Source organism: Mytilus galloprovincialis, chromosome 10 (genome assembly GCF_965363235.1).
Source record: "Mytilus galloprovincialis chromosome 10, xbMytGall1.hap1.1, whole genome shotgun sequence".
NCBI lineage: Eukaryota > Metazoa > Mollusca > Bivalvia > Mytilida > Mytilidae > Mytilus > Mytilus galloprovincialis.
In genome coordinates this window covers 49043758-49056846 of record NC_134847.1, presented here as the reverse complement: position 1 = coordinate 49056846, position 13089 = coordinate 49043758, and the positions used below count along the sequence as shown (strand labels likewise).

Here is a 13089-nt window from a genome sequence, read left to right as displayed (position 1 = left end):
GACAAAGTCAATCAAAGCATTCTTTGCTTTTCACGTTATTGATATTCTCTTTGTATTAATTCAGCTTGCAAAATGTAAATATAACATGCTAAAAGTTACACTGATACAATAAATTAGGCCAACATATTACAGATCTCTTATCTTTAAAAGAGGTACGAAAGATACCAAAGGGACAGTCAAACTCATAAATCTAAAACGAACTGACAACGCCATGGCTAAAAATGAAAAAGACAAACAAACAACAGCACACACGACACAACATAGAAAACTAAAGAATAAACAACACGAACCACACCAAAAAACTAGGGGTGATCTCAGGTGCTCCGGCAGGGTAAGCAGATCCTGCTCCACATGCGGCACCCGTCGTGTTGCTTATGTGATAACAAATCCGGTAAATAGTCTAATTCGGTAGGTCACATTCATGAAAGGTAGGGGGATTGTAGATACGACGTAAGGAACATATCCGATAACATTTGTGAAACGGTTATTCCATAACGGTCAACCAACTCGTGATGGCGTCCGTAAAATTTACGAAGGGATGATTTCAACTTCACAATTTGGAACTCTTGGTGTAATAGCTTCCTTCTGAGCAGCAACCCTCTATCAAGAAAATCATGAAAGGAAATGCAAGCACGGGAATATCGTATCAATTGGGAGATATATACCTTGTATACAGGTGCTGCTGGAATGTTACTACTTAGAAATGGAAAGTTCACAATTGGAAAGCTGAAATCAACTCTTTTGTCGTAAAGTTTTGTTTTCAACCGACCCTCATTGTCAATTTCTAGATGTAAGTCAAGATATGAGGCCGACTTAACTGTATCTGTAGTATCCTTTATCTCTAACTCGATTGGATAGATGCGTTCCACATAGTCACCAAATTTTGAATTATTTAGTGAAAGAACATCATCTATATAGCGAAAAGTAGAGTTAAAGGATATTGCTAACTTCTTATCTTTCTTCCTAAGAAGTTCCTGCATGAAGTCAGCCTCATAATAATAAAGAAACAAGTCGGCAAGTAGAGGGGCACAGTTTGTTCCCATTGGAATGCCGACAGTCTGTTGAAATACACGTCCTCCGAACGTAACAAATATGTTGTCAATCAAGAAATCAAGCATCTTGATAATATCAGTTTCAGAAAATTTTTTGTTCGAATCAGAGAGATCCTTTAAAAAGTAGGATTTATCCCTCCCTAAGACAAGATACTTGTTTCTACGTTGGCCATTCTTTTTTACGAAGCAAAGCAATACCAACTCTTTCAATTTGTCTTTTAGTTTGGAATGTGGAATACTAGTGTACAGAGTAGAAAAGTCAAATGTTTAAATACTGTTACAAGATGAAAGAGAGTTAGATTGTATGTACTCTAAAAGATCTTTGGAATTTTTAAGTATCCACAGCTGATTCACGCCCCCTCTATAATAGGCAGTTTCACAATAACTTTGAAGCCCGTCTTTGATTGCTGATAAAATAGATGTTAATAATTTAGAAAGAGGTTTCGTGGAGCACTTGGAAGACCCAGCAATATACCGTTGTTTGTAAGGACACTTATGTAGTTTAGGTATCCAATACAGTGACGGCAGATCCAGTTCTTCATCTTTGGTTGAAATTCCAAAGAAACACAGAACAGACCTATGATTATCCAGGATTTCCTACTTGGTAAGTGTCGTGAGGGTATATGTTGAGTTTCCAAGTGAATTGTCAATACCTAATTCGTTTATCAAGCAGTTAATGTAATGAGTTTTACACACAAAAACGATGTTGTTTGGGCTTTATCTGCGGGGACAACAACATATTTGTCATGGAGGTAGGATAGGTGTTTTGCAACATTTGGGTCTTTAAAGATTGACGTAGCATGGGCATTGATAGACCCATTCAGTTTCTTAATTCTGATTTGTATCAACGACCTCACTGCCTTAATCCATTCGGAAAGAGTGTCTACGTCTTCCATCTCGCGCTTAGCCCATTGCCTGGCATAATCCTCAACTGAATCCATCAAAATTTTAAAGTTGTATTTCCAATTGATGGATTTAGGCTCACGATATTTCGGACCTTCCGATAACACATTTCGTAGAGAAGTGTTATTAACAATGTTGAGGTCACCGGTAATAACGTGGCCAGCAGGATTAAATGTGAATTGGGAACTAGCACAAGTGCAATCAGGAGGTTTAGACTTGAAGTCGTCAATATCGAGATCCTGCAAAACGTGTTTGTAATTGAAAATTTTAGTTGCAATAGGTTTGGTATAGGTATAAGAAATGATTGGTACAGACTTTAAAACTACTTTAGAGAATAACAAGGAATCAAGAACTAAATTTTAAATGTTATTATATCATATAATGAAAAGGCTAATTAGTGAAAACCATGAGAGTGACAATGCTAGGCTATTTGTGACTAGTTTAATGTGCCAAACTAAAACACAATATAGTTATCATATGAATATTATCATAATTTTGACTGGTTAACAACGTTGTCATAAATTGTGAAATTTGAAAAAGAATATATCATGATATAAATCGTGTCAATATCAATACACTGGCTATTGTATGTAAATAGTATACATTATTATGTCTTTATGCATTTTCTGAATTTAGAAAATAGACATGGTCTTATCTATAAGGAATATAAAAAACAGCAATATTTCCAAATTGCATTTCATTAAATTATTCATTTCCTTTGTTACATGCGTTCTTTTCTCTTATATGACTTACAAACAATGCACAAAGCATCACGACTTATCTTATATTACAAAATAAGTCTTATACAAGAAAAATAAATACAACATATCCGCAAAACCATCAAGAACCTGGAAATTATATGTACCTTTTCACAATCAGCTACGAAAGATTGAAAGGTACGGTCCTCCTTCGTTTATATAATCAAAGACTGAAATAACCTATACCTCTAGATATCACTGCATGTAGTGCACTTTTGGTATTCATGTCTAAAGTGACCAAAACCAATAATTAATAAATTCAATTTTATTCTTTTAAACAGTTTTTCATCATGCGCAATTTTCCAGAGTATGCATTATATTGATTATGAGCAGAGTATGGAGGGAAAGAAGACATGTCTGTTTTTTTTCTTCATCAATATGCTAATCATATATCTAAATTTACGCAAAATGGTTTATTTTTTGTGAAATTTGTTGAACTCTTGTTGTTCATATGATATACGGAACTAAACACTTTGACATACAGTAACACACGACAACCACTGAATTACAGGTATTGCCAGTCATACATAGATGACGTTCATTGAATTTTAAAACGTCACGATAAACACAGTCAAAGCAAACAAGTTGATGCATGTAAACACCATTAGATAGTGCCAATGGAACATAAATGTCAAAAAAGGTAAATCAACAATAGGGAACGAAAAATTGTCCCTTTTGTCGTAGATTTAGGTGTAGACTATCCTAGGTAGAACTGAATTAGTTACAAGGCTAATAACTTAATACGCTAGACGCGTGTTTCGTCTACATAAGACTCATCAGTAACGCTCAGATAAAAAAAGTTATAAAGCCAAACAATTACAATGTTGAAGAGCATTGAGGACCCAAAATTCCAAAGAGCCAAATACGGCTAATCTAGGGCAGGACAGTTATAACAGAGGGGCGAAAGATACCAGAGGACCAGTCAAACTCATAAATCGAAAATAAACTGACAACGCCATGGCTACAAATGAAAAAGACAAACAGACAAATAATAGTACACAAGAAACAACATGGAAAATTAAAGACTGAGCAACACGAACCCAACCTAAAACTGGGGGTCATCTCAGGTGCTCCGGAAGGGTATGCAGACAGATCCTGCTCCAAATGTGGCACTCGTCTGTTTATATTGAATTTATTATATGAATGTTCCTTTTGGGCAAATTTCGGCGGTATATTAAGTAAAACTATCATCAAGATAAAGGTAAGTTGTTTTGAATAAATCAATTAGTTGCAGGTAGCATGAGTGTCATTCTTAATAGTTTAAAATCAAGCAAAAAAATTGTTACTCGTTTTAACAAATTTTCATCACTACTTTTTTGTCTTCACTTGTTTTAAGAAGAGCATAATGCCATTTTTAAATATAATAAAATACACATTTATAAACATCTTGAAACGATAGGATGAAAACTCTGAAAGGACTGATGTAAAAAGAACGCCAACTTTTGCACAAAATTAACTAACATGAGTTTTATCAACTAATTCCCATCAATATAACGTCAAATCTACAATTAGTTTTAAAAAGATCCTCGATATAACTTTTTGCAGCGTTCGGTTGCATTTTTGTTGTTTAAACCTTTATAAGGAACGCTCAAAAGACATTTATGGAGGTAAGATTGCACATTTAATTTAGTGTTTTGACAAAACAACATGAATTGTCAAAGAAACACCCAGAATGTTTTGAGAACAGTTCATTGTATTCATATCAGGACTTTATTACTGTGGATTCATTTATTTTCGTGGGTAGATATTTTCGTGAATTTAGTAAAACTAGCATTTTCATAAATATTTGATTTCGTTTTTTTTGGCAAACTCGGTATAAATTTCTTTCATAAATTTGTATTTCGTTGAACATTTAAATTCATGGTCCCCTTTACCAACGAAATTTACGAAAATTGGTATTCAATGAATAATAATGAATCCACAGTATAAAACAAAAAAATATATATTATACCCATAAATTGCATTTTTTAGCGAATACAAACCTTCTTATCCTTTGGATGACTAAAAAGTCATGCCATGCGTGACTACTGTCGGAATGAAATGATGCATACTTGATTTTTTTTATATACTTTTGAATGTAAAAAAACAATGAATGAAACAATATTATGTAAATTTAGATATCATCAAATTCTGTTTATTGATCGTTATTGCGTTAAAACAAGAATTTTTATTTCATGATCACAATTGCATCTTTACATGACTTATTGTTTCATTGAATCCATCGTAATTCGTTGATCGAACAAAAACCATTTTTTTCTCGATCCACATTTGTTTTTTTAAATGCATACGTCGTTTTGATTTGCTTACAATCAAAATTAAAAACATAATATAAAGAACCTTATACACATTTAAACAGGCCTATTTTTTCTTTTAATTATTTATTAAAAATGCAGAAAACATGGAGAAACTATGACCATATATTACTTTTTTAAAATCTTCAAACGATTTAATGCAAATTCTGTCTCCTTTTATTATCATCATCAATATGTTTAATGTCCCAGATGAAGAGCTTGATCCAGCGGAGAATACAGTAGATTTGTCGTTTAACCACAAAGAACATTGTTGAAAGTCTTTACCATAAGAGCGTATCGTATTAGAAACTAAATATAGTCCAGATTTCGGTGCTGTAAAAACTCCCGATTCTGGATCATATCCGTCACCAATATTCACCCAAACTTTATCAAACTTTATTATTTCATCTGCATAAACTTGGTAATTATTTGATAATGATGCTGTAAATGCCACACTACCTGGAAAAGAACATTTCTATTACGCGCACTACAGATGAACCGAATTAAAACACTTGGTAGAAATTCGGCTGATGGGGTTTATCGTCGCAGCAAAGGAAATAAATGTTAGCTTTCGTAAATACCTGAATTGAATATGTCCAACTTCTCTAGTGTATGTTTGTACTGGGTCAGGAATATGATTTTTGTTTTCTATTCGTTTGATGCGTTTGAATTTTCGATTTTGCCATTTGATAATCGATTTTCCGTGTTGAGTTTTGTTAGTTTACTTTTTCGAGTCTGTTTTCCTCTTTGTGTAATGTCTTTTTTACTCAATAGAATAACGTCTTACAAACCCTTACCCTAAACATGTTAAACTGGTTCCCCACTTTCAATTATTTCGCACTTATAATAATGAACCGTCGTTCCAATTGAAGATCATGCAATGATCAAAGCCAACAAGAAGTAATGGTGTGCTTAACATTTTCAGTCGTAAAAAAATGTCAGCTGAAAGGTGAATCTGCCAGGAATATAAATGAGTTTCTTCGTCAGTTTCAAGACCATAAAAGGCCATCATAAAAAGGTGAAATGATAATTTACATAACAATCATAGTGTATTGACATAAATAAAACATCTTGACAAGGCTTGAAAACGCAGAATATCCATAACCCTGCATTAAACAACATGTTCAGAATTATATCAAAATACATTTGAAAGAATGAAGAACCTTTACAGCTCATTGCATTGACTGTGTAGGCAAAGGTAATATCTTTGGTTAGCTTGTTAACTAGCTGACCCATGAAGTCATTATTAGGTAAGACAAACTACCCTCTTTTCGAAGTAGTCTAGTGTTACATACAGATAGATTGGTTATCTGTCGGACAAGTCTTTTATTAAAGGAGAGTAGTTTACCTTACCTTAGTTATTATGACTGCACGGTTCAGCTAGCAAGCAAGCTAACCAAAGATATTACCGATGCCTACACACTAAATGCAATCGGCTGTCATCAACTGAATAATTTTGAAAAACCCTCACACTATTATGGCGGATGTCTTTGAGTTTATATCTGGGAGTAATATTAGGAGTAATATAGATAAAACCTTTCCTGTTTTTGTATTCTTTAATACTTTCGTAATAAACGGTATAAAATTTAAGTTTAATTGTTTTTGTCGATTATTGATTGCGTAACATGAATACATGTATAAGTATGTGACTATAATATCTAATCTTTATTTACAAAGACTTGAATCTTAAAAGTTGAAAATAACCATAATAATAGATTAGATAGCTATTACTTGTATATTGACCTGTAAGTGTCAATTTGGTGAATCCTCATTGAATTTAACCTACTAACATGGTCTTCAATTTGAAACCATAAAGTAGACCGGAAAACAGCAGAATTTGGTTAAGAAACGTAAACAAGTTTAATTAAACTAAGCATGGATACAAGGCTTAAACTTGCGTACGTAAGACTCTTTAGTTGTTCAAAACAAACAAGTTAAAAAGGTCTAATAAAGTTCGCAGTTAAGGACCATTAAGCACTCATAATAAATAAAACATAAATACAGCTAAGGTGAATTTTTAAACTGAGACACACACAATCACAGGTTTAACCAAAATCTTTAGTTGAAAACGAGCTAGCAATTGCATAGTAAAGACTAGGACTAAGCTAACTGTTCGAGCGACAAAAACAGATAACTGTCTAAAGTTGGTGTGTCTATCATTCAAAATTTACCTGCTGTATTTAATATAAGGGCCTCTTCTACCAGTTTCTCCACCATGCGTAGTCGTTCTGTTTCAAAAGACAATGTTGACAGTATAATGTTAAAGCAATATTTTAACTAAACATTTGCATTAATACAATAGTGAAAAAGATTCGCTCTAAACATTTTTTTAATAATTTTCCGCTGATTTGACTCGCCAAAAAGTAATTGAATATGATCTGAAAAGATGAAAATACAAGTGGGATAAACTATGTTAAGGCGGAATTAGGCCAATAGAATTGCTCAGATACAAAATAAATGATGATTTACATAACAATAACAGTTTCTTGACTAAACATAGGAAAATATATGGACGAACCTTAAAAACGAGATAAATAATTAAACTGCTAAGAATACTCAACATGCATTTGAATGATTGAAGAACACTACATTTTTTTTTTTGGAATTTCGTTGAGCACATAATGCCTTTTATCATACCTAATTTTTTTTTTAATCGACAACATGAACATTTAATTAAAACCTGAGGATATCACACATGATTAATATTTGGTTTCATACCATTAAAACATTTCCTGCTTCTCTATGTTTTTCATTAAACGATGCAAAATTTGAACTTCGTTGTTTTGTTGTTAAATGGTAGCGCATCTTGTTTTATTCATACATAATATGATATATGAAGCAGAATTTATCCAAGGGCTTGTACAGAAAGGAGAAAAGAAATTAGCCAAGTCTTTTAATTTCACCTTTCTGTATATTGATGGTGTAATGTCTCTTAATAATAATAGATTCAGCGATCACTTACATTTAATATATCCAAGTGAACTTGAAATTAATGAGACTACCGACACAGATAGATTTGCTTCATATTTAGACCCTTTTCTCGAAATGACTACTGATGGTAGGTTAAATACCCAAATTTAGACTAGCGCGATGATTTTAATTTTCCTATAGTCAAACTTCCATTTCTGTGATGCAACATCACAGCGGCACTAGCATATGGAGTATATGTGTCTCAACTGATACGTTACTCGAGAGTTAGCTCAAAGTACGTTGATTTTGTTGAACGAGGAATACTGCTTTCTCAAAAGATGCTAAGACAGGGCTATGAATCAATCAAATCAAGGTCATCACTCAAGAAATTTTACGGTCGCCATCATAAGCTGATTGACCATTTTGACAAAAGTGTGTAAGAAATCATATCGGATATTCTCCCTCAGTCATAATAACCTTCCATCATTACCAAACTGAACAAAGAAATAACACGACGGGTGCAGTATACGGTGCAGGACATGCTTACCCCTCCGAACCACCTGATTCTCTCCCGGTTTTTAGTGGAGTTCGTGTTGTTTCTTATTAATTATTTATAACTGTTGATTTAAATGTCTTTTGGTTTTGTGAGTCTTTGTTTACCCCTTGGTTTTGATTGTTATTGTATTCTAAACGACTTGACATTGGAAATTGAATTTTATCATTACCATAAAATTGTATGAGATGCAAGTTTCATCCACAAAAGACTCATCAGTGACGCTTAAATTCTAAAAGTTTAAATGACTGAGAAAAGTTTAAAAGCATTGATGCCCAAAAAGTTCAGAAATATTTTACCGAATACAGCTGATAATGTATATAAAAAACAATAGTAGTAAACAGCTGTTAACAAGTCATCTATCCATTAAAAGAAAACAAATCCGGATTACAAACTTAAACCAAGAGAAACACACCAAATATAAGAGGAAGACAACGGAACAACATAAACACTGAACTCCAACAAAAACAAACGCTAACGTACAATATAAATGGACTATTTGATAACAATTGCTATATTCCGAAATAAGTACAGGACATTTATAGAAAGAAAATTTTTTTTTGTGAACCTGGTTAAATGGTCAGCCACACTTCCCACTTATATGGCAACGTTTAAATTTATTCATAAAATGAGAGGCATGCATTACACAGAAACAAATGAAAACTCAACACAGAGAAATGCATAAATAAATAACGTAATAGTACATTACAACATGTGAACAACAAAACAAACAACGAATATCTCCCATTTACGACAGCACAGGACACCACAGACAGTGGCGAATTTTTGTTACGTATATATAATCTTGAAATTGATATATTATATGGAAAGAAATCCAAAAACTTACAATTCTTTTCACAATATTATTCCAAATAATGATCAAGTGTGTGACGCACTTATTTCCGAGGAAACTGGCAATTGACTCGTCTATACTGACAAATTAGACATGCGTGAAATGCACCAAATAAATACAAAATTCAAATCACAAATGATAAGACAAAACACAATATCAAACACAACGTACGAAATAAACCTCCCGTAAATACATGTATGTTGGATATATTAACGAGTCCTATAGCAATAATAATTCACATGCGTCAAAAGAGTCATATTCGGAAATAGGTCACGGTTTGGCACTTAGCAGACAGAACGACTTAGATGGTAAATTACAATCTAAGCCGTGATGAATGTCGTTAATAAATATAAAAAGATGTGCCAATGAGACAACTCCCCATCCAAGGCACAATTTGTAAAGGTGAGCAATAAAAGGTCAAAGAACAACATTCAACACGGAGCCTTTGATCACACCGAACAACAAGCTATCAAATGCCCAAAAATGATTAGTATTAAACCATTCAGACAGGAAAAACAACGGTCTAATCTGTTCATAAAAAAGGTACTTTCGACACAGACCGTATAGATCAACTAATTCGTGATGGTGTCTATGATATTTACAAAGTGTAATTTTTAATCTTTCCTCCTCATAACTCTGGTGAAGCTGTTTCTGTGTAAGGAGCGCACTCCTGTATTTGAAGTCCTTATAGTTTGATCATGCACAAGCATATTTGAATTAGACGAAAAAATCACGTGGAAAATTAAACTGTTAAGTCGAAAACGAACTGACAATATCATTGCATGAAACGAAAACGAACAAATGGCGCCTGAAACAAATGCTAGCTACTTAAAGTTTGTAAATCTATAATTCAATAATTACCTACTATATTAGGTATAACTTCTTCTTTGTTAATTTTCTTCTCCATGTTCAAAAGTTTTATGTCTGTTTGTAAAGAAGATTTAGAAAATATAATTTAAGACAAGTTTTTTCCAAACATTTGAAATAACACATTAGTGAAAATATTAAGCTGAATGACTTTCATTTTTGTACATAACAAAGACTATTCACTGGAGCGACTCGCACAATAATAATTCGATACCATCATAAAATGTTTCGAACTGGTATGACTTCAGTTGGAGATCAGTATCGCATGTGCTCAACATAATCAGTTCTTGAAAGAGTATCATCTGAAAATATGAAACTGTCAACAGGTTCAACAATGTCGACAAACGACTTGTATCTTGAAATAGACTGTAATCAAAGTATCTGATTAGATAGCCATTTCATTCTGTAGTACGTATATGCGAATCTAAAGGTGTGAATTAGGTGACTATCTCATTGAAATAAATTCATCAACAATTCATAGATAGATAAAGAAAGAAGCTTAGTTTAACAAACTGACTCAAATCTACATAAACTCATCAGACATACCAGACTCAATAGCTTGTACGCCAGACGTATGCTTCGACTACAAACAGCTTTCCAAATCTCAAATCAAAAAAGAAATTAAAGGTAAAATAAAGTTCGAAGTTGAAGGTCATTGAAGATCAAAAATTCCAAGATTTACTGAACAAAGCTAAGATTATCTAATCTATAAAACAAAGACTATAAAGAATCACAGGAATAATCAAAAATTAAACTCGAAAACGAACTAAAAATGTCATAGAATTAAACGGGAAACAAACGAATGGTGACCAATTTTAATTTTACTACACAGGAGTCCTTAATACAAGTGAACTATCAATCAATATTTACCTGTTGCATCTAATATGACTTCCTGCTTCAGAAGTTTCTCCTCCATTTGTAGAAGTTTTCTCTCTGTTTCAAAAGACGATTATGACAGTATGAGTAAGTTTTTTTACCAAATATTTGTAAAACAAAATAGTGACAAAAATCTCTACAGTGAGCCCTTAGGCTCCCTTTATTACGATTTCGGGATTAAATGAGGAAATATTATTAGGTTTTATACAAATTAAATCTATTTCGTAAGTTTTTGATTTTTTGAATGATATTACAACATGTTATACTGAAATATATTGTACCTTTCCAACAACTTTTTACGATAGTAGGGGCCTGGTGGCCGAGTGGTCTAAGTAGTTACTACTGTATTCACTAGCTATTCAAAATTATGCTGTGAATTCAATCCCGCTTCTGCGGGTGCACTCGACTACAATCTTAATTTACTAGCATTGTAAGTTTTCCTATAGAAGGTCGGTGGTTTTCTCCAGGGCACTCCGGCTTCCTCCACCAATAAAAACTGACCACCACGAAATAGCATAAAAGTGGTGCTTAAATGTGCCGTTAAAACATTACAAATCAAATCAAATCAAATCTTTCGATCGTATATATATATACTTAATCATGCTAATTGATTAGATAGCTATTTTATGAATAGTACGTGCATGTTGACCTGACGGTGTGATTACGGTGAACATTCCACCAAAGCAACCCCGTAAACAATTCATTTAGTATAGACCAGTTTAAGTTAACGAAAAACAACATGCTTCGTTTAACCAAGTAAGATAAGTCTAATTCAAGACATCATGATACCAGACTTAAAAGTTTGTAAGTCTGATTCACGTTTCGTATATGGTCACTTGGTCTTCTCCCGACCGGCAGTAAATGCTTGCCGAAGTGGGGCGTCCGTTTGGCTGTGCGGGATGTATCAAGTTCGCAGTCACGTCCGGTCAGAAGGGGGACGTTAAATCCGTCTCCTCGCGTAAAGAGAGTGTCACGCTCTTTGCACGTTAAGAACGCTTGCAACAACTCTTTGAGGGGTCCGTAGGTGGCCTGTTGCAAGGCAAAATTTCTGTTCTTATCCAATATATCCTCATTTTCCAGTGGCAGTCCAAATTTCCCCGACCATCATCCCAGATGGCCTCTATTGTATCAACCTACCTATTGTATTTATTGTGAACTTGTTCTCGTCCTGAATATGCGTGAAATATTTGCCACTGGACGTTAAGCAACCAACAATCAATCAATCAATCAGCTATAAAGATGATGTTCTCTCACTAAAAAATACAAAATTTGGTGACTATGTTGAAAGAATCTATCCCATCGAACTAGAGATAAAGGATACTAGAGATAAAGTTAAGTCTGCCTCATATCTTAGCTTGACTCACATCTAGAAATTGACCATGAGGGTTGGATGAAACGAATTTTTATGACAAAAGAGATGATTTCAGCTTCCCAATTGTGAACTTTCAATTTCTATGAAGCAACATCCCAGCAGCCCCTGCATACAGAGTATATATCTTCCCATTGATAAGATATTCCCAGGCTTGTATTTCCTATCATAATTTCTTTGATAGAGTGCTGTTGCTCACAAGGTAGCTATTAAACCAAGAGTCCAAATGATGAAGTTGAAATCATCCCTTTGTAAATTTTACGGACGGTATCATGAGTTGGTTGACGTTCAACTATATAAAACATTTTCATCTTTTAAGTGAAATATGAAGGAACATATGACTCGTAAATTACTTTAAAAAATGGTAAAAAAAGAAATTTCTCCCATCAAAATAATGCCTTTTAAATCAAGTTATGGATTTTATAATAATTGTGACAATGTTCTTTAAAAAAAAGTAATTTTGCTTGTATTGTTTTTAAAATGGAGATTGGAATCCTCTTGCATGTACCAGGGGTGTATTATTTTTTTTGATTTTGCAGATTGCGAGGTAATTATGAAGCATTAGATGGCGGTAAATTACAAGATGCCATCGTAGATATGACAGGTTCAATATCAGAATATATTGATCTAAAAGACAAGTCCATGATACAAAATAAT

The 13089-nt window shown here is 33.4% G+C and overlaps 1 protein-coding gene across 1 annotated transcript; it reads right to left on the bottom strand.

Annotated features, from left to right (window-relative positions):
- Positions 1 to 5080: 5080 nt before the first annotated feature.
- On the bottom strand, positions 5081 to 11117 carry LOC143049211 (heavy metal-binding protein HIP-like). Its single transcript, XM_076222926.1, has 4 exons — positions 11058 to 11117; positions 10182 to 10244; positions 7176 to 7232; positions 5081 to 5463 (listed from the first exon to the last, which is right to left on the bottom strand). Exons 1-4 carry the CDS (start codon positions 11101 to 11103, stop codon positions 5084 to 5086), a joined length of 546 nt encoding a protein of 181 aa, XP_076079041.1. The 5' UTR covers positions 11104 to 11117; the 3' UTR covers positions 5081 to 5083.
- Between the last annotated feature and the right edge of the window lie 1972 nt (positions 11118 to 13089).